The following is a 23,694-nucleotide window of genomic DNA, read 5'->3' on the forward strand; positions in this document are numbered from 1 at the left end:
GGCAGAAATAAAAATCCCAATTTTATCATAATTATTTATGATTTTTTTTTTTAATTTAGCTTAAAACCAAATATGGACTTCATCATGGATTGTGATCTGAAGTGAAGCTATAACCTTTTTCTCAACCATATAATTCCTTGGATAAAAAGATTTTATCTAAAAGAGATGATTTTTTTAATGGAAATGACAGTGATTAACAATTTCAAATTTTAGAACATTATCTTAAAATGCTTTTCCCATTTTCTAAAAATGCGTTATTTTAAACAGATATAATTTCGCATTAATCAATCTAGCAAAGGTTTTTAAAACTCTTAATATTAAGTGCAAAGTTGTGTTGACATTGGCACTCCTGTGAAATGCTTTCAAAAATGTAGATTGATACTATTCCAAAAATCTGGTAGATAATGTTTACCAAACCTTACAAATAGCATATTCCTTTACTCACTATTTTGGTTCTAGAAATCTAGTCAAACATGAACAATTGCTTGTGTATCAAGGCATTTTATAATGCATGACAAAAAAAAAAAAAAACAACATAAGTAAATCATGGCACATCTGCATGGTTTGTCATTCAACCAGCGGAAAAGAGGAATCTAAAGCAAAGAAACCAGTAAGCATAAAGACAAATACTTTCCACATAGAGTTTAGGACCACTCTACTATTAGGTTCATAATAAAAAACAATGTGGAAGGATAAATGTCAAGGTATATTGGAATTACATGATGAAGGATCATTACACCCTGCTAAGGACTTACATAGTATCCTGTAGTCCAAGTAAGTCCCTTAGAGTTTGTTGGTTTCTTTGTTCTCGTTGAGGTTTTATTTATTGTTCTTGCAACCAGAAGGGGAATATACTTAGAGATAGAGAAGCATAAGCACATTAAGAGATAAAAGGACTGTGATAATAAATTATTTTAAAAAGAGGAAGAACACTCAATGAGGGAGATACTAGAGGAGACAAAATGTGATGAAATCCGATTCATTGGACAGAGTCAGATGATAAACCATGCTTAGATGATATGGTTCATATTAACATAAAATGTTGTGGAGATTTTCATTTCCTGAGGTCACTTGAGCATTAGCAAATGGATAGTTGATCAGTTCTTCTGCAGATTTTCAAAATATGGCTTTAATTTGGGGTTTAAAGTATTTGTTCCTTTTCAAAAACCTCATCTGTAAATAGGCCCAAAATGTCTATTCCAAAATTAAATACAAACTTTTCAGTACCTATCGCTTCAAGGGATAAATAGCATAGCTTTGATATTTCTTATCATTTATTCATTAACACCTTCATTCTTTTATTCATATGCTTATCAGGAATTGGAGATACAGAAATGAAGAGCAAGTCTCTAAATTTGAGATGATCATGGTCTAGTGAAGGAGATAAAGTAATGAATAATAATGTGCAAATTGCTTTATTAGAGTTATACAGAGAAGCAAGCACTGGTAATGAGGCAGAGGGAAGACATAAGCTGAATGGTCAAGGATGATTTCCTGAGAGAAGCAGCACTTGAGCTGACTGAGAAGGTAAATATAGAAAGGAGGGAAAAGAGAATGAGACCAAGTCCAAACTAGATCCACAATGCACAAAGGACTTGAGCATGGAAGAAAGGCTTTTCTCAGCCTGCAGGTGGTTTCAGCATGCTGGAACAGAAAATTGTATGGGTCAACGGGAGCAGGTGTGGCTGGAGGAGGAAGCTGAGGGACAGGTAACACAGGGTCCGTGTTAAGGAGATTGGATTTTATTTTGCAGGACTCTAAAGCCACTCAGTAAAGGAAGGAGATGATCAAATTTAAATTTCAGGAAGATTTCTAGGTGATGGATAAATTAGAGAGAGATAACAGTGGTACGACTGAAAGCCTTCTAAAGGTGGAGATAGTGAGGGGCAAAGCGAGATAGTGACACTGGGGATAGAGTGGAAGGCAAACAAGAAAAATAATGATTTGCATTGTATAATAGATGGAAAAGGCAAGTGATGATAAATACGAATGTGCTACATTTTAAAATGTGACTGTTTTTGATGACAGAAAAGGAATCTTGAATAAACCAAACTGGTTCCCCTTGGTTCATCTGAGTTAGTTAGACAAACTGTAATGTTTTTTTCATAGAACAAAGAGTATGCGTGACTTTCCTGAGTACACAGTAAGTTAGGGAAGGAAGCAACTGTAGACCTTTGTCCTTTCCTTTTCAAAGTTTAATATTTTATTTATTTTTAAAGGTTTTATTTATTTATTCATGAGAGACACAGAGAAAGGCAAGAGACACAGGCAGAGGGAGAGGCAGGCTCCCTGCAGGGAGCCCCATGTGGGACTCCATCCTGGAGCTCCAGGATCACACCCTGAGCTGAACGCAGACGCTCAACCTCTGAGCCACCCAGGCGCCCCTAATGTTTTATTTTTAAATAATGATTGAACACACTTAATTTTTCAATTAGAAATAACAGTTTTTGCTGAACTAGATTGAGAAGTTTCTAATTCTATGTTTCTCTGAAACGTAAGAGTAATAAAAGATTGTCTTTATGAGAGTACATTGCAAATTTTGATGACCTAGCATGTAAAACAATAAGAATGCCATTATAATGTCTTCTATTTCCATAAGGCGCCAGCCTTCAAAGCAGGCTAAAAACAACAACAACAACAACCATGACAACAACCAACAACAAATAAAACCACACACACACAATAGTAACTATCTGAGATGACCAGTATATTAATTATGGGAATTATTTCACTATATATATATATATGTATATATATATATACCAAATCATCACCTACACAATATTATATGTGAACTATATCCTAATAAAATGGGAAAAATAGTTAAAAATCAAGTAATACAAAATAAAATAAACACTGACTATAGTGTTGAACAGTTTCTCCAGTTGTGATCTATGGACCGTCTTGTGGGAAATTCCTTTCTTTTATTATCTACTTATTGAGGCACCCAAGTGGCTTAGTCATTTAAGCATCCCACTCGATTTCGGCTCAGGGCATGATCTCAGGGTCCTGGGACCCAGCCCTGCACTGCTCAGGAGGAGTCTGTTTGATAGTCTCTCTCCCTTCTGCCCCTCTCCCCACTCTTTCCTACTCTCTCTGTCTCTCAAATAAATAACATTTTTTTAAAAGAAATCTACTTATTGTGTGCCAAAAGTATGCCAAAGCATTTTAGAGCCAGATAAGTGAGAGACTGAAGACCTTTTCTCTCAAGGGAATTAATACCTTAATCAAGTAAGATAAATCTTTAAATCAGGTAGGTCTGATTTCAAGTTCCAGCTTTTCTATTTAATGTATATATTCAATCTTAAGTGGTTTATTTACTTCTCTAAGGCATGGTTTCTTCACATTTAATATGAAGAAAATAATCCATATCTTCTATTTTTTGTGGGAATAGAAATAAAATGAGATATGTGAAATTGACTACTATGAGCCCAAGTAAAAATTATTTATTCAATAAATGTAAATCTTTCTTCCTTCCGGTGGTTTAGGATTAATGTATTTGTAGTATATTCATGGTGTGAAAATTATATTGGTGACCTAGATACACAGAAAATGTAAATATTTGCAGTTAAATGGTCATTGTTGCTAAGCAGTACATTTTCTCCCATGAAGTATAATTGAAATAATACTCATCTGAGAGTTCAGAAACCTGGATCCTCCTGCTGACATTGGCACTAAATATAGCTGTGTGACTTTGAACAAGTAGCGTAAATCACTTTGGGTTTCAGGTTCCAATATGCCAAATGAGGCAGTTGAACTAGATGGTCTCATAAATTTCTTCCTGGCTTTAAAACTCTATGACTCTATTTTCTTATGATTCAATAGACACCTTTGGAATAAGTCCTGTCAACTTGCACTGTTGTTTCAATTTTTTCCCTTCTGGTTGCCATGTTTTGTGAATAAATTTTCTTCTCATCAGTCAAATGGTAGAAATAACATTTTCCACTTAATATTACACCCTGTAATCTGGCTTTTGTTTCCTTTGGTCCAGGAGAGTTGCCTTTTCTCCTGATGTATGCAAGCAAATGTTAAACCTCAAAATCAGGAGAAGAGTATCACTCCTGACCAAAGGAAAAACAAGACTAATTTTTAATGATTCATATGGATTTTTGTAAATGTGATGAGGCCAGGGCCTTGGGAAGTCATGGTACATAGAATATAAAGAAGAACCAGTAAATACAAGTGTTATCAAAAGGGAGAGAAGTTGTTTTACATCAACATCATTTAGTATAGTTTTGGGGAAAGGACCCTGACATTTTTCTAAGAGATGAGACCTTCCACTTCCCATATCTACTTTACTGGCATCCACCAAAATTCTTAGAACCGCAGAATGCAATCTTTTCGGTATATTGACTTATGCCATTACTGGAAATATATTTTTTTAATATTAGCAGTCATTATGGTACCGAATGTTGACAGTGATGATTTTTTAGAAGGAGACTTAAAAATATTTTACATTTGAATTAACTTAACTTCTGTTTTTGGTAGTATAGTGTGTGTGTGTGTGTATGCAACTCCCCAAGCAATAAACACAAATAATTTTTTAAATTGGGAACAAATGCAATTTTACTTTAAGAAAATAAAAAAAAAATATGTTAAACATCTGGAGTATAGATGGGAAAGGTGATATATTGGGAGTTTGAAGAGTTGGGTTCATGTTCCAGCTATAATGCTATCTGAATTATTTTGAGCATGAAACATCTATATATATGTATTTGTTTTTTAAAAATAACACATAAAACCTCAACTTGTAGAGTGTTGTAGTCTGTAGTTTTGAGTATTTTCTCACTAGTGACAAGCATAGTATGTGTGTGTGTGTGTGTGTGTGTGTGTGTGTGTGTGTTTGAAAGAGAGAGAATATATGTTTTGTTATAATCACAACCATTTGAAACTTCGGTATTGTGAAATAAATTTTGGACTCATGTTTTGTATTATTTACTTCAGCTTCATTTTGGACCTATTATTTATTTATTTATTTATTTATTTATTTATTTTATTTATTTATTTATTATTTATTTACTTGAAGTATACTTGACACATAATGTTACATTAAAATTTCAGGTGTGCAACATAGTAATTCAACAAGTTTATATGTTAGGCTATGCTCACCATAAGTGTAGCTACCTTCTGCTGAATTTGTAGTGTTTTAGATTCAAAGTTGGGTTCAAATCCCACCTTGAAGATGTATAAACTGAAGTTTCTCCCCCCTCATTTGTAAAACCTGATTACAGATAACTCAATTTATATGAATGTTCTTTACAATTTGAATAACTTAGATATGTATAGGATGTGACAAAAGGTAGTAACTGATACAGCGCTTATTATATTTAAGACTGAACAATATGGTCTTGAGTCAAGAGCATGGTGATCTTATAAAGAGTTGAGTGATTTTTTTTTACCATAACTCATAGCTTGTTCAGGAAAAGAAATTCAAAGTTAGAGTCCCATAATTATTTTTTTTAGTACTGGCATTATCTTTGGCATAAATGTATGGCTCTTAAATATTGTTACTTAAAAAAATAAAGACAGCAATTTGAAGTTAAAGACTAAAAACAGTAGTTCCATTAATTTGTTGTTATATTATTTACACAAGTACTGCTTCATTCAACAATTATCAAGCAGCCCCTGGATGTCAAATCCAAAGGGATTACAGTAGATATTAGGGAAATAAAGACACCTTATACGGTCTATTCTGTTTGGAGTTTGTAGTCTGATGGAGGAGATAGACATAAAAAGGAATAAGAAAATAGTACAGTAACAGTCATCATAGAGCTAGGGACAAAGCATTCCTGCCAGTGAGACAGAAGGAATTAATTATAAAAATGAATGAAATGAAGTTTTAAGGGATGTCTGGGTGGCTCCGAGGTTGAGGGTCTGCCTTTGGGTAAGGGGGTGATCTCCAGGTCAGGGAGGAATCCCATTTCGGGCTCCTTGTGTGGAGCCTGCTTCTCCCTCTGCCTGTGTCTCTGCCTCTCTGTGTGTGTCTCTCTTGAATAATATATGAAAGAAACTAAGTTTTAAGACAGTGTTATTTGAAATAGGAACAATAATTCCCTTTCCAAGAATGTTGTATGTCCATGGATATTCTTGTCCTCATTCTTTATGCACATCATCTTATCCAAGTATTGCGTGGATGTGTTTTTGTGCCTTTTAGTTTCAACAATCAAGATCATTGATAACAATCCTTACTTTTAAACTTGTATATGTGTGTGCCTTGCCCTTCATCTCCATTTTTTCAAATTCCCCCAGCACGATCTTCTATATGTGACTTAAGAAAACTATTAATATTTGGAATATTTGTTTTAGTGCCTTTTATGTTTACTGCATTTCTGATCTATTCTTGAGTCGCCTGGTGAGAATATTTCTAAGTCTTGGGCAATTTTGATGCACAATAGACTTTTAAGCTTGTCTCAATATTTTATGTGTTGCTCGATAAAAAGCAGAACACTGTTTGGTTGAGGGAGAACTGGGAGTTTCCTTTTTACAAACCACAAACTGAAACTTGTTATACGTTAATAAAATACAGGGGAAGGAATCCTAAGAGTTAGAAGAATTCTGAACACTGTAGTTTCTTGTTTTGATTTATCAACCCTCTGTACTAACCCTGCTTAGGGGTAAATTCTGACTTACAGGTGTTTTAAAAAATCAGAGTGAAAAAATGTGTATTGGAACCTCCCCAGTCTTCCTGACTTGTGAATGACAATGGCTCTGATTACAGGAAACACCAGTCACCTAAAATAGGTACATCAGTGGAACAGATCACATTTCTTGTTTTAGGTTAAATAATTCCAACTTAAAAGGATGATTTTTTTTTTTTCAGTATTGGTCTATTTTAGTTAGCACAGCTTCTGACAGTTCAGGATTTTAAATGTTTTTTTTTTTAAGATTTTATTTTTTTATTCATGAGAGATGGAGAGACAGACAGAGACAGAGAGAGAGGGGCGGGGGGCAGAGGGAGAAGCAGGCTCCATGCAGGGAGCCCCAGGAGGGACTCAATCCAGGGTCTCCAGGGTCAAACCCTGAGCCCAAGGCAGGCGCTAAACCACAGAGCCACCCAGGGATCCCCAGTTCAGCATTTTAACAGTTACAGTTAAAACACAGTTTTCAGCTTAACACATATTTATTAGTACTGCACCTTTTGTTTCCTTAGCTCAACTTTCAAAACACACGCTATACCAACTTTCTACCAAGACATCTTTAACATGTTTAACACAACTAACACTCAAAAATGAAAATTGAAGTAATTGTACAGGTATCAGAAGATTTGGTGCAGAGCTCACAAACTGACAGCCCGAGGGCCCTGTCTAATGGTAGCTTTGTCTCCTTTGGCGTGGGTCATTACAAGCCCACAAGAGCCTGTCCCACTTAAATGGGGAAATATTCCAGGAAAATTGCCCATTTTTCCAGAGTTGCATTAACCTCTGATCCAACAGTGTGTGTGTTCAGGAGCTGGTTTAGGACATCAGCATTGTTCCTAAAAGAGTGAGAGACCAAATACCTGCACACAGGTTCTCAGTTCGCATACACAAAATACACAGGGTAACTCCCCTTCTTACTGTGGCTAGCTCTACTAATTTCATTAAAGATATCAACCCTATTCAAGCAACTCAATATGATAGCTTTTCACATGTGGTAGACTAAAGGTATTAGTAAATATTTTTAGAACAATGCAGTGGAAGCAATTAATTCTGCCAAATAAATCATGTGAAACACTGCAAAACCTTTGAGTTTTAAGAACAAATATGACTTCTGGGTCATAGGCTAGAGTGTCTTGGAGAGGGAGGTTATTTCAGGTAGAAACATCGTCATAAATAAAGGGACATGGATAGTGAAAGGGAATAAAGGGGAAAGGAGAAAAATGAGTGGGAAATATCAGAAAAGGAGACAGAACATGAAAGACTCCTAACTCTGGGAAACGAACTGGGGGGGGGGGGGTGGAAGGGGAGGGGGGCAGGGGGTGGGAGTGACTGGGGGATGGGCACTGAGGGGGGCACTTGATGGGGTGAGCACTGGGTGTTATTCTATATGTTGGCAAATTGAACACCAATAAAAATAAATTTATAAAAAGAAAAAAAAACAAAACTGAGTAAATAAATAAATAAATAAATGGGACATAGACAGAAAAGACATAGACGACATGGAGTGGTCTGAAGCCACTCAGATCTGAGATAGCCAGTCAGTGGGTTTGTAGAAAGAAAATTCTGAAAAGCAAGGGTAGACAGAAGTTATGAAAACCCTGGACTGACATCATTAAAGACTTTTTGGTTAGGATAGTAATGTGATCAAATATGTGTTCTAACAATATAACATCCTTGAAACAATAATAAAGTCGGTCTTTGTGTTAAAGAACTAGTTAGAGCAATGTTTTTCAATTCTGTTTTAATAAAGGTGCAGCGTAAGAAAGACAACTTACATCAGGATATATTCCTACTACTGCTTCCATTGCTACTGTTACATAAACCACACACACACACACACACACACACACACACACAACTTCAATGAATTTTCATAAAATTATATGCCAGAAACACTGTTGTTTTTCCATTATAATCCATTCTGTTCTTTCATATTCTTTAAAAATTGCTAATCAGTGATTCCAAATTTAATTCACTATCCATCCACCAATGGGTCTAGCTAATAGTTTGAAAAATAATCAATTAACAAATTATTCCAGCAGTAGTTCCAAGAAACATGGTCGTACCTAAGCCAGCTGAGAAAATACCAGTAGGAATAGAAAAGAGAGAATATATTCGGGAGAGATTTTCTAAGAGGAACTTTCCAAATTAGATATGGAGAATAAGAGAATTACAGAAATCAAGGCCTTTCAGCCAAGTCGAAATGTGACTTTCTACTAAAATAGAGTATAAGAAAGTTCCACTTCGAATAAATATGATCTGATGAATAGGAAGTTGCCTTGGCTTACTCTGTTATATCAGAAAATAAAATAATTCATTTTTATTCACTCATAATAGGACAATATTTCTGAATACTCTATTGGTACTAGAATGCCTAAATCCTTGGACATTATACCAACTGTCTTTCCAGGACCACGTGTCAAATAAATCAAATATACTAAGTTAGAAATTATTTTTCAACCTTCAGTTACACTTTGAAAGAAATGGAAAGAAAAAATATAATTTATAATGACAAATCAAAATATTTTTATTTTCTTAAACAAGAAAATTAAATGTCAAACCTATGTTGCTGTGACAAGTTTGACAGTGTAATCACTAAAAGTTTGAAAACTCAGGTGTGTTTCCCAAGCCACTGTGATGACCGCAATGTATATTTTTTAACACAGTGAATTGCAAAGAGAAAAGTTTGTTATTATTCTGCCTTGGTTTTCTGGCATGGGTAATTAAAATATCACCCATAATATTTCATGAATCCTGTTTCCTTCTTTTTAATGGACAACATAATTTTTAAGGACATAAATTTCATGCTGAATCAGTTCTTTCCTCTATAAAACAGTAGTGACTGCTCAGCAACCACTGATCAATGGAGTGGTCTAGTTCCCTGATTATGACCAGGGTATCTGAGAATATTCTCTAGGAATTCTTGCTTGGTTTCTCACCCCCTTGTCTTAAATATCCCAATCATGATTTTTGTTTGTTTGTTTTTTTATTTTTCCCCAAGACAATGAATGGGGAATTTCTCAACAACTGCCATCATTTTCTCTTTACATCCTCTTCAGAAAAATAAAAAAATGGATTTTTTTTTAATTACGAAGGAAACATTTACAGGGGATGCTTAGTATTCATTCTATATGCAATTTCAAGAAACCACATTTAGGGTGCCTCGGTGGCTCAGTCGGTTAAGTGTCTGCCTTCAGCTCAAGTCATGATCCTGGGGTCCTGGGGCCAAGTCTCAGAGGCTGCTTATGCCTCTCCCTCTGCCTGCCACTCCCCCTGTTTGTGTTCTCTTTCTCTCTCTCTGTCAAATAAATAAATAAATAAATAAATAAATAAATAAATAAATAAATAAATAAAACATTTAAAAAATTTACAATAGTTCAAATAAATATTAGTATTGCTACTCTATACATATTCTGTATTTACTTTTGTGAAAAAGAAAACAATCACATGCAAATTCTTAATCGTGATAAAGTCTGACATTAATAAATCATATTTAAATTCCTTTAAAATCCATGTAAAATCCACAAGTTTGTAACAGTGCTCAAGGAGTTTATGAACTTTTATAAATATAGTTGTCAAGCCCCAGATGGAGAATAGCCATCAAAACTCTCTTCTTCTGTATTTAGTGCACACAACCATGCATTGACTGGGACTGTGAGAATATTCATTTTTTTAAGATTTATTTATTTATTTATGAGAGAGAGAGAGAGAGAGAGAGAGGCAGAGACACAGGAGGAGGGAGAAGCAAGCTCCATGCCAGGAACCTGACGTGGGGCTCGATCCCGGGATTCCAGGATCAGCCCTGGGCTGAAGGCAGGAGCTAAACTGCTGAGCCACCCAGGGATCCCCCTAGAATCTTCTTTTTTTTTTAATTGAGAAAAATATTTTTTAAATCATTGCCCTTTCAATGTCTTACTTTTCCCTTTACTTCTATTGTTTCTTTTATCCCTCCTATTTTTTATCCTTTCTTGAAAAACGGGTGACAAATTGTAAGTATTCATACCACTTGAAGTTAAGTAGGCTCCACAAAGAATGATAAAATTATGTTTGAGATGGATTAAAAATGTCAGAGTGAAAATCTGTGACTGTCACCACCTTTCTTAATTTCCCAGACACTTGTCTACTCATATGCTAGCATTAATTGTGAGAGTCTAGGTAGAGGTCTTATTGAATCAAAATGTTGTCCAGAACTAAAGTCTTAGAAGAAGTCTGCACTTTTAAGTCTTGTTTTTTAGTCCAGTGCTTTATATAAGAGGAGATATTTGTATTTTTAAATATTTTTTATTTTATTGTTTTTAAAAGATTTTATTTATTTATTCATAAGAAACTCAGAGAGGCAGAGACATAGGCAGAGGGATAAGCAGACTCCTCAAGGCAGCATGATGTGGGACTCGATCCCGGAACCCCAGGATCATGCCCTGAGCCAAAGGCAGACACAACCACTGAGCCACCCACGTGCCTCATAGTTGTATTCCTTTTTAAATAGTTTATTTATTTGAGAGAGAGAGAGAGAGAGAGAACATGAGTGGAGGGTGGAGGGGCAGAGGGAGAAGCAGGGAGCCCTGCTCAGCAGGGAGCACAACTAGAGACTCTATCCCAGGACCCTGAGATTATGACCTGAGCCAAAGGCAGCCTTTTAACCAACTGAGCCACCCAGGTGCCCCGAGATATTTGTATTTTATATTTCATTTAGATTTGTTGAAGTTATTTCAGTACTCTATTACTTTGAGATCGTTTCAGTATCCTTTCATTATTTTAAGAAAGATCCAGATTTGTCCTTTCAGCAGTATCGCTTGTTCATGTGTAGTTTTTCAGAATGAGAACACTTTTTATGAGAAATAAAGCTCCAGAAGAGAAAGAAAACAAACACCTAAAGAGTTCAGTGTATTTATTTCAAAATTAAACTCAACGTGTAGACTTTACTTCTCATTCTCACCTGGGACAATTTCCTTAATTTAGAGAAAGCAATGTAGTCCACCAATTTTACTATAGGTTCTCAATTGGAACATTAGTCCTGTGCTTTTTTGTGCTTTTTTTTCTGTGATTTCCCTACCCTCTGCCTCCTGCCTTCTTTCCTTCCTTCCTTCATTTCTTTCCTCCTCCCTCCTTTCCTTCCTTGGTCTCTGTACATTTACTTCGAATTGCCTAATCTTTCTTCCATACTCTGCTGGTAAGAAATCTCAGAATTAACCTTTTTTCTCCCCTTCATATTCTTTTCCACTTTTACTCACTTTGGTGGTTTTTCAGAGAAGCACAGCTATTTATATATCCTGGCTGCCAAGGAGTAACCTCTGCTCTCTGGGGCTGCCACTTTCTCCCATCCAAGCCCCCGCCTTTGGTGAAGAGTGATTACAGGGGGGTAATGAAGGATGTAACTTCCTCACTTCCTTTACCCAACCAGACATGTGAATCACTGAAGTCACTGAGATGATGGACACAGCTGTATCACATTTAAATGCAACTGAACTTGTGACCAAGGTATCTACCTAAATTTGTCTAGTTCTTCCTTTTCCTTCACAGGAACTAATTGATGCATAATGTTTGAGAGCTTAAAACCTGCCTTTACTCCTTACCAGCTTTGTAAATGTATACAGCTTACCATAACTCACTCGCTTCACCAATGGAGAAACATAATGATAGTGCCTGTCTCGTGGGATTGTCATGACAATTGCCTATGATATTACATGCAAAACAAATAGAACAATCTCTGGCACATAATGAGTACTCAATAAAACCTAGCTATTATTGTTCCTATTGTCATAATAAAAGATCTTCACTACCTTATATTCAAATTGTGTCAAAGTCCTAATTTTAGAATTTTATTCCAGTTTTTCCTGTATTCATGTGTCATGTTCTCTTTCTTAAGTACACTTGGCTATGTCTATGAACTTCTATATTTTTCATATTGCCTATGAAGTTAGACTTGTTTTGTCTAATATTCAAGATCAAATAATGAATCAACCATTAAATACCAATTAGTTTTTGTTTTTTGGCGGGAGGATGGCTAAGATTCCAGACAAAATGGTTTGTTAAATATACTGTAAATAAATCCTTTCTGCCCCCACACTGTTGCTCAATAAGTTTTTTCTACTCGACATGCTCTTTAATTTGTCTGCACGCATCCCTTTTGTCTCTCACAAGAGTTTGCAAAAGGTAAGGGCATATAAAAAAATGATTACCATTTATTATTTATTTATTTATTTATTTATTTATTTATTTATTTGTTATTATTTATTACAAACTCTAAATAAGCAATTCTGAGAGGAAATTCAGATATTGTGTTTCGTTTAATTTTCTCAATAGCATTTCAATCAGTGTTAATAGCCTCATTTATAGAAAAAGTTGGATCTCAGAGAATTTAAGTAACTTGCCTGAAGTCTACAGGTTAGGATGTGAACACCAATGCCCATGTAGCTACCCATTTAAAAGATGGCAGAAGGCAGAAACCTAGCTGAATACCTTTTATTCTTAAACTTTAAACTAAAACTGGGTGTATATTGATGCATATGATTATAATATAATCATATTTATTTGATTTAGGCACAACATATCCACTCCTTAGTATACTTTCCCCATTCCTCTCCTCAAAACACTGTTATTGAATAATATCTGTGCAGTTGTAGCAACTTCGCCCAATGACTCCATTTTGGTTTTGGCAGAAGTGTGGGAATGACATAGCCTAATATAATTCTCAGTATTCATCTTTGTCTTTTAGAATGAGTTTGAATTTTTTTTTTCTGTGATTTCCCTAGAAATAATATGGCACTGTTCTTCCCACCCTTGCCAGGAATGTAAACAAATCTGGGTTTGTGAAAACATTTCCTCTTCTGTTTTGTCACTTAGTTATTTTCATGACCTAAGTGTCATTTCTTTTTATTTCTGTTAAGTTGAGGATTTTATTAATTGTCATCTGATCTGCAGCAAAAACTGTGATATGTGTATGCATGTTTGGGTATTTCTGTGTCCATCTACCACACCGCAGTGCAGATCTTTAACTTAATAAATATTTCATCTGTATTTCCTACACTTTGTTTGCTACATAATGGATGCCACATATAAATTAACTGTTAATCCTATGCTGCATATTTCAAAAAGTCATATGAATTTGATATTTAATCCTTGTATCAGCATTTTGAACATCCTCTCATTCAAGAGATATGAGGTGTAAGTAGTATTTTTATGCCTTAGACACTTAAAACTGTTTGTTTAATAACTACTCAGGATTTGGCGAACATGATGGCAGAGTGGACTTGTATGGTATGCTTAAGTCCTGGGAATCTACACTCCCAGGAAGGGAAGTGTAGGGGTGAAGGAACTAAGGAAATATTGATATTTCCTCTGGTTCTGAAAGAAGTCCCATGTGTAAATAGTGTCAATTAAAAGTTCTGTCCTAAAGTCATTCTAGAACAGCTGTGCTTTTCTTCTATATGAACTATGGCCTTGGAAATGTTTCTTAATCACTTTGACCTTGGTTTCTCATCTTCAAAGTGGAGATAACGACTCCTTACCTCAAAGTATTGCAAAAATTATCGGTTTCAGGTCTATTTAGGGCCTACTACCCTCACTTGAGAAAGTCAGAAAGACTTATAGGGCAAATGTTTTAGCTTCCTCTAGCCATTTGGAGAGGTTAACCACAAAACCTGAAAAAAAAAAAAAAAAAAAAAGAAAGAAAGAAAAAGAAAAAAACAGGTACCAGAGATTCTTTCTTCTCTTGGCTCTTCAAGCTCAAAAACAGGAAGGGAGCAAATAGGAACCATAAGCTTCCCTGGAGGAAGAAAAGAAAAGAAAAGAGGCTAGCTCCCATTTCTTGGTCCATTGACAAATGTGGTTCTCTTGGTAATGATGGTTTGAGTTGAGAGATTTCAGTGTTGATACAGATACGGTGTTGATACAAACAATGGGGTTGGCCAAAAGAGAAAAGGATGTTAATCGTGTGTTTGGAACTTGTTTGAACATTAAATGGTGAAAAGGAATAAAGTTTAGACTGTAATACACTCATTATTGTTTTCTTCTCATTTAATCTATGTTATATGTGTAAGAAAGTAATTGACAACCTCCTACATCACAGTGCACACCATCTTACCTTAGTATCTAGGATGACTAGTTCTATAGCTAGCATGTCTATAACACACATCATGGGATGAATAAATGCATGGCTAAATGAATGAGCATGATCTTATTGATACTAGTAATAATGATGGTTAAGATTATTTTTTGGCCAGATTATATCATTGTAAAATGGCACAAATAGTAAAATAGCTGGAAAAATATCTGAGCATGTTTATAGTATTTGCACAATGATTTCTCAAGACATATCTGCTGAGCTATTATTGAAAGGGGGACATCCTAGTTGCTTAGACTATTGAGCTAATACTTAAGGGAAATGCAGAGAATATTAGCACACCAAAGAGCAACATGTTCCTAGGGAATTTCTGTGATCCTCAGGTGTTAACACATGAAATAAACAGTTCTTTCTTTAAAAATTAAATGAATTAAAATTAATTTAAAACATTTTCTATAGCCTTAAAAGAAATGAAAGTACCTTTGATTCTATGTAAAGGGAATGTTGAGAGGTGAGCCCATCTGGTTTGAGATCACAGAAGAAACTTCAGAGGTCTAGAGAGTACATTTCTGAAGGTTTTTAATGATGGAAAATAAACGCAAATAAATCTAAAATTGGTAAGCTTAGAGTAACAAGGAGTTTGGACTCATTCTGAATATATTTTTTCATGTTTTTGATATGTCAAAAACAGTTGGACAGTACAAAAATTTAATTTGGCTAAAGAAATAAAGGTTGAGTATATTAGATATTCTATATACTCAGTAGTTTTGACTCACAAAAATCCATCATTTAAAAATTGGCCACTCATCAATTTTATGAGATTAAGAATAACATGTGAAATAATATGTTAATTCATAAATGCTTGCTACACATTCTGTATACTTTTGAGTATAATAATCCCTAAGAAGATTTTTAAAAAGAAAGATGAAGAATGTTTGATTGCAAATCTATTCATAATCTTGCTCAGTCAGCAGTATTGCTACTGGTAATGCTATGAAGTTCACAACAAGTCTACTGAATTGCTGGAGTGTGACACAGCTGGTTGGTTATTTTGGGTTTCTTAATGCTTGCCCTGATTATGTGGCATTCAGATAATTATATGACTAAATATCTGACTCAACTACAGAGTAGTTAATTTACTGACCACATGTGGACACGATGTTAATCTTTCCTTCCAGTGAAAATTTAGACATAATCATTCCAAGGAAAAATGAATATACTGGACTCCTAGGGCTAGCATGCATTATATTTTACGATGTGTCCTTCTGTCATGCTATTTTCAATACCTGTATTTCCATACCTCACAGAGCTTGGTTGGGCTCTGTGGAAGTCATAAAAACTCTACAATAAAGCTCATATGAATCAATTACTCTTTGATCTGTGGTACTCTTTTAGTTAGCACTACAATCATTTAGCGTTCTTTGCATCATATACATTGGTTTGTCTCCTAGATCAATATTATTCTCCAGAAATATTCTTCTCTTAATTTTGCCTCCTAGTGGAAAGTACCTGTCTTTCAACACCCAGTTTCACCAATGAATTTCTTATAAGCTCTTAAAAGACCCGTGGCTAGACAATTATGTTTAAGAAATATGCTGAGTCAATTCTAAAAGTCAATCCTAAAATCCTAAAAAGTGTTAGTCAATGTGGGAGTAGAGGTGTTTTTAAATAAATGATAAGAAAAAATAATGAAAAGCATAATGTAACTAAGTGACTTTTTTTTTCCCTGAAAAGATAATGCACTAGAATGTTATTTTTGTTCTCTTTAACTGGGGTGGCTCTGATTATTTTTATAATTATAGAGAAAATGAAGTATAGCTGTTATTTTTCTACCATAGATATCCTCTGGAAAGAATTGCTGGGGAATTATTTTACTGGAAAGATATATCATGTTAACTGTAATTTTAACAAGTGTTGTCTATTTTTACCTAAGGAAGGAGAAGTGTCGGTAATGGTGATGTTTGGAATGTATTTTCCCCACAGTTTCCAAATTCATTTTATAATTAACTTGGTTAGACTTTTAGATTATTTTTAAGGTTGGCATGGAGCACAGTTTTGGACTTGAAAAATCATCATGTCCTCAATCTTCCATGAGTTCCACAGTAAGATGTTCATTTTGGCTTCTGTTCACATGTAGCTATCTTCCAAGGCAGTCTCATTCATAATATTCTTACTGTGATGGAAATGAATAATATCTAATCTTGTATAGGGCATAGATCATGGCTGGAGACAAATAAATATCATATAATATAGTGGGCTTAAGTAAATATGCATAACTTGAAAACATTATTTATTCCCAAATAATATGATGTGCTATTTTTTATTTGTTTTCTCTGAGGAGCTCAGCCTAAATAACACAGACTTCGCTTAATTGTGTTAGATGTTTGTTGTGGTGGCTAAATGTTGTCAGGGATCTAGAAAGTAATAGATATATTAATTAAGAGAGATAAGGAAAGATATACAGGCCAATATTTTTAATATCAGAGCACACACTTTACTCTTTAATTAAATTTAACTTCTTTGAGAATTTAATTAGAGTGGCAAAGAGGACAAGGAAGAATATTGTGAGGAACTTTCCTCATGCTGTCAAACCTGCAAAAGTACAGAAAGAGGAAATCAGTTTATTTCCCCCTTTCTTTAAAGGCTGACATAAGGAAAGAAAAATAAAAAGAAATCGTGTGTACGTATGTGTATATGTTTTCATGAAGGGTTGGATTAAGTAGATTCAAATGATTTTTTTTCTAAATTAGCAAACTCCTGTTTGTTACAAATCCAACTTCTCACTTATTAACTAATTAAAACTTACCCCCCTTTATTTTTTAGCAAATTAAAAATCTTTTTAAACTGTCCTTTAAGTCGAGCATCCAAAGATCTGTGTGATAGAATCAAAGGAGCATCACCAACTGGTGAAGACAAAATTCAAGGTGCTTTTCCAAGCTCTCTTTCAGTATAAGAATGAAATCAGCTTACAAGAGTAAAATCAGGTGCCAGCACTTTGTGAGGCCCTGGAGCTTCAGTTGGAAAGAAAAGGACATCAGATTCTCTCCCTCTTTGGCAAAGCGCATGTGGCGTGTTAGCAGGGAAGATAGGCAAATCCAGGATGTGCTAAAAAATATCAAAAAGCTATTTGGTAGTAAGGGCTTTTCTGAATTATTTAGTATCTCAAAAAGGCACATTAAATGTGATCATTCCACTTTTCTAACCTTTTTTCCCATTTAGGGCTGTAGAGGGCCATCACAAATATGTTCATGGAGAATACGATAGGGAATTATACTTTCGCTTAACCTCAGGATACCGAAAAGCCACCTTCACTTAATTATGTTTATAAAGTTGTTAAGATGACTTAAGCTTGACAAGTAGTGCAGATTGGAACATCAAGTCTAATATGTTTTACTCACTTGTGGAACAGCATGTGGTTTAGATTGCCTACTGCATGGCAACTGAGCTCTTGTGAATTTACCATCATAAATTCACCTAATAGGAATTCATGTCATGGGGGTTTATGAAGATAACAGCAAAGAATATTTTTAGACAACAGGTTGAACTAATATAAATGACACTTTGAGCCCTATACTAGGACAGCACATGCTTATTGAAGACAATATTCCTGAATATGTGGTAATTTACTGAAAATAATTTTACCAGGAATTTTATCTTTTTTTCCTCAACCTGATGAAAAAAAAAATGCTTGTTCCCTGTTCTTTTTATGTGCACTACTGTAGGAGTGGATGTTTCATATTTATTTTTCATTTGTCCGTTAATTTTTTCCTCTTCAGGTGTAATCTAGCCCCTGTGGTGGAGTTTGCTGCTGATGTGGGAACTAAATCAGATTTTATTACCATGAATCCATCAGTTGTACAAAGAGCATTTGGAGGCTTTCGGAATGAAAGTGACAGAGAAAAATTTGTGCATAGACTTTCTATGCTGAATGACAGTGTCCTTTGGATCCCTGCTTTCATGGTCAAAGGAGGAGAGAAGCACGTGGAGTGGGTTAATGCATTAATCCTTAAGAATAAACTCAAAGTGCGAACTGCCTATCCATCATTGAGACTTATTCATGCTGTCAGAGGGTAAGTGTCTGGAAAGGACCAGTCTGTCCTTGGCACAATGGAACACATAACTAAATATTTTCCGGAGACAGGAGGGAGCCTCAGTAGAATCTCCCAATGGATATATGTTTCCATATATATATATATATATATAATATATATATATATATTACTCTCTCCACTCCCTTGAATTTTGTTTATGTACCGTATTATTTTAGCTCATTCTCTTTCTTGAAAAAGCAAATATTTGCTTTTCACTCATTTATGTCTGCTCATGAACAAACTACTGATTTTATGTTTTGCTGTGTTAAAGAATAGTAAGGATTCATAGTAAAATTGATGAATCTTGGGTAAGAAAACTACCAACAGAAGTGCTAAATGGGTACTGGGCAATATTGTGGAAGCATAAATGTTAGATATATTTAAGGAGCAATTAAGCCCCATCTGTAGTTAAGAGGCCTACCCGAGATAGAGAAGGCTCGCTGACGTGACATGCCTTAATGCTCCCTGCCTCCACCCCCGCAAGTCACAGATGCCATGTTTATGAATTAAGTCAACTTTTCCCTTTTATTAATACAAGCCCAGATGCAAAACCTAAGAAATGGATTTTTATTTAAAAGCAGCAAGTGACCAAAGGCCAAATTCTCTCATGCATATGTATAAATGTGTAAAATACATAATACAAAGAGAAGCAATGATATATACTTACTGAATATCTACTGAGTGTCAAATATTGGAGACAGAAAAATAAAGAAGGCTGATCACTGCTTTAAAGGAATAAAATAAAAATAAAGGAAAGCATAGAAAAAATAAAGGAATGCATAGGTTTTGCAGTAGAAACAGACACATATACAACTAGCTAGGACACAAACACATGGTAATAGTGTAGAATTTTTTCCTCATATTAGCAAAGAAAAAAGTCTAACATTTGAACTAGACTTGAAAAACAAAATAGCCATTCATCAGGGATAAGAGAAGGAGTCAGAGACAGGGACAGAGAGACAGAGATGGTGACAGAGAAAGCCAAACACAAGGAAATACTGTTGCATTATTAGAGTGAACCGAGACAAGGAAATGATTAAGTATATGCTTAACTTGCGGAATAATGGAGTCCACTGTGCAGCACTGGAATACAAAGCTCGAAAAATAACTTGTGATATGGTTAGGAAGAGAATGAATTTTGTTTTTTTTTTATTTGCATAAAGTACAGTTATATGTATGAATTTAGGAGAGTAAATCCTGGAAAAGATGACTCTGCCCTGGCAAGAAGGGGCACTAGAGGTATGAAGACCAACTAGACCTCTTGATTAAGTTACTCATAAGATGATGAAGACGTAGGGCATAATCAGGGGCCGTGTAAGGAAGGGCAAGTTCAAGGGACCAATTAAGTAGAACGGTTGTAAGTTCTAAGAGTAAAGAGGTCTTGAAACCCAGAGTTAAAATTAGTCTGCTTCGTGTACTATAATTGGGACTGAGCTAAGGTGGTTTTGTTTAGTTTTGTTATTATGATACTTTCCTTCCGGGATTTACCATTTCCTTGTTTAAGACTCAAGACAGTGTCTTGGACTGGGTTATTCTGTACACAATTAAATTGCATTCTTATAATTAGATCATGGTTATTCAGCATTCATTCTTTTCATGTTTGACATGAAGCTTCAACAAAGTAAGATAAAATATATTCATTTGGAGGATAAGTAGTTTTTTTTTCTTTTAGTTACAAAGATTCCTAGTAATCACAATTTGACTCTGAAGGAAAGAAAATGTATTTTTAACAGGGTAACTTTATAAATCACTGTCCTAAGAACACAACTTATTTTCTGGATGTGTTAATGCTGAATATCATATGAGTGTGAGAAGATTCTAGAGATGACGCTCTATCTTATTGTCTGGTCCTATACCCACACACTCTGACACACACCTATGCACATATACATACACACTCCAGTGAGAGCTTATTAAGATTCCAAAGCAAATATTTTGACGTAAGTACTCATTGATTATAGGAAAAACTGATAAAATTTAAGATTGCTCTGATTTAGTACGATTTTTAATAGACGGTTTTTTAGAGCAGTTTTAGGATCACAGCAAAATTGAGAGGGAGGCACAGAGGCTTCCCACACATTCCCTGCCCCCAGGTGTGCAGATTCCCATCATCAAGATCTTGCACCAGAGCTGGACGTTGGCTAAAGCTGATGAGCTGACACTGACCGGCTTTATCACCCAAAATCCATAGTTTACAGTTCATGCTGGGTTTGCACATTCTGTGGGTTTTGGTAGATGCATGATAACAGGGAGTCACCATTACAGTAACATGCAGCGTAGTTTTGCTTTCCTAAACGTCCTCTGTGCTCGGCCTGTCATCAGTACTTCCCCACTAACTCATGGCAAGAACTGTTTGTTTACCGCCTCTATTGTTTGCCTTTTCTCGAATGTCACATGGTAGGAATCGTACAGCACTTAGTCTTTTCAGATTGGCCTCTTGCACTCAGCACTAAGCACTTAGACTTCCTCCGTGTCTTTCCGTTGCTTGACAGCTCATTCTTTTTAGTGCTGAAGAATATTCCATTGTCGGCCTGTGCCAGTTTATTTGTTCATTCACCTGTTGCTTCCAATTTTTGGCAATGATGAGTAAAGCTGTGATGTACAGCTTTGTGCGGGTTTTTGGGGTGGCCTTAGTTTTCAACTCATCTGGGTAAATACCAAGGAGCACGATTGCTGGATCTTATGTTAGGAGTATGTTGAGTTTTACAAGAAGTTGCCAAACTGTCTTCCAAAGTGGTTGTACCATTTTATGTTCTTGGCAGTGATGAAGAAGAGTTTTTGTTGCTCCACATTCTCTCCATTTGGTGCTTTCAGTCCTGGATTTCAGCCATTCTGATAGTTAAGTAGTGATAATTTCATTGCTTTTTTAGTTTGCACTTCTCTGATGACATATGATGGAAGGTATCTTTTAATATGAGTATCTGCCATCTTTATCTCTTCTCCAATGACAAGCGCATTGAGGTATTTGACCCACTTTTTAGTCAGGCTGTTGGTTTTCTTACTGATGAGCTTTAAGAGGTTTTTGTATTTTTTGGATAGAACTCCTTTATCAGGTATGTCTTTTGCAAATATTTGCTTCCAGTCTGTGGCTTGTCCTCTCATTTTCTTGACAGACTCTTTTGTAGAGCATGAGTTATTTTTTTTTTTAATGAAGTCCAGCTTATCAATGATTTCTTTCATGGGTCATGCTTTTGGTGGTACATCTAGAAAGTCATTGCTAAACCCAAAGTTATCTAGATTTTCCTCTATGTTATCTTCTTAAGATTTTTATAGATTTACATTTCACATTTAGATCTATCATCCATCTTAATTTTTGTGACAGGTTTAAGATCTACGTCTAGTTTCTTTTCTTAATATGTGGTTGTCTAATTGTTCTAGCACCATCTGTTGAAAACAATATCTCTGGGACACCTGTGGGGCACACAGCAGAGGTTTCAGCACATGCAGCCTGGGTTCTCCCAGCAACCTCCAGTGCAAGATAGCACGAGGAGAATCTTCAAAAAAAAAAAAAAAGACTACCTTTACTCCATTATATTACCTCTGCTTCTTTCTCAAACATTAGTTGGACTATATTTGTGTGGATATATTTCTGGGCTCTTGACCTGTTCTCTTGATCTATTTGTCTATTCATCACCAACATCATGCTGTCCTGATGATGCTAGCTTTACAGTAAGTCTTGAATCAGGAAATATCAGTCTTCTAAATTTTGTCTTCCTCATCAATATTTTGTTGACTATTCTGGTCTTTTGCCTCTCCATATAGGTGTTGGAGCTAGTACTTTTGTACCCTAAATTCTGTTTTCTATATTTCTCCATTCATTATCAATGTCAAAACACAAAATAAGAGGAATTGTTGAAATGGAGCATGTTCAATAAATTAGAATACAGATAGAGTTGTACATGATTAACAACTGTGAATTCAGGTCTTTTACAGATTTTTCTAAATAAGGAAAAAGCAGAGTTTTTTAATAATTAGTTCATCAATACTCTCCTTTTATGTTTTGTCTTAGCCACTTTCCTTCCATAACCATTATAAATTACTTCACTTAATTCCTAAGCATTTTATTCCAAAGAGTAACAAGGCAAAACAAGCTTCTGACCACTGGTGAAGTTAATGGTATATATGTTTTGATGAACTGTGCTATAGGTGTTTTTACCAAGACTTATTTTGAATTCTCCAGGAGGAACTTACCTTGCTACTTTACTCCTCATATATCTACATTCTCCCCCTCAAGGGACAAGTACATTGAATTCTAAAAACTGTGACCCAAGTTATAAAAGTAGTTTCAGAGTTGCCTTTCACCTTTCAAATACGTTGGAAATTTGTACACGTGGTATATGTGAAAAGTAATTTCACTCAAGGAATTAATGAAACGAACATACTAATGCATGCAACGTAGCATTTCAACATAATGTTTGTGCTCTACAAAGCTACTGAAACTCTGAAGGAAAATAAGGAAGTGTGAATGCTGATGATACAGAGATTCACATGATATGAAAGCAAGAGCAAACTCCCCGAAGATCTGTTTTTTAAGTAACTGTTTTACATCTTTCTGAAACACTGTGGTTAATACAAATTCAGGAAAATAGTGTAGAGAATTTTATAGCCTCTGTTGATTACTGGAGTTTTTTGTCTCTAATAGTTTAGAGCACCTAGTCCACGGAGTTTACTGCACATAATCACTGTGTTAAAACGTGAAGGGCCTTACAAGTACTACAATTACAAGTAGAAAGTTTAAGTGATTTGTAAAGCAAAAGGTTCTTGAACACAAAGAGAGTCATTTAGATAGTTTTCATATTGTCAGGCTTCATTATTTAAACTTTTTCCCCCTCTGAAAATGATGATGGCTTACTAACTTTAAACATCTATTTAATTGTAGGGCTTTTTTTTTTTTAAGCTCTAA

At 35.1% G+C, this 23,694-nt stretch overlaps 1 protein-coding gene across 1 annotated transcript in view; it reads left to right on the forward strand.

Annotated features, from left to right (window-relative positions):
- The window catches only part of ST8SIA4 (ST8 alpha-N-acetyl-neuraminide alpha-2,8-sialyltransferase 4), a 95,453-nt gene that overhangs the window by 26,017 nt on the left and 45,742 nt on the right, over positions 1–23,694 (forward strand). Inside the window, 1 exon segment of the mRNA XM_041752801.1 lies at positions 18,477–18,770. Coding sequence (XP_041608735.1) covers positions 18,477–18,770 — 294 coding nt within the window.

Source organism: Vulpes lagopus, chromosome 4 (genome assembly GCF_018345385.1).
Source record: "Vulpes lagopus strain Blue_001 chromosome 4, ASM1834538v1, whole genome shotgun sequence".
Lineage (NCBI taxonomy): Eukaryota > Metazoa > Chordata > Mammalia > Carnivora > Canidae > Vulpes > Vulpes lagopus.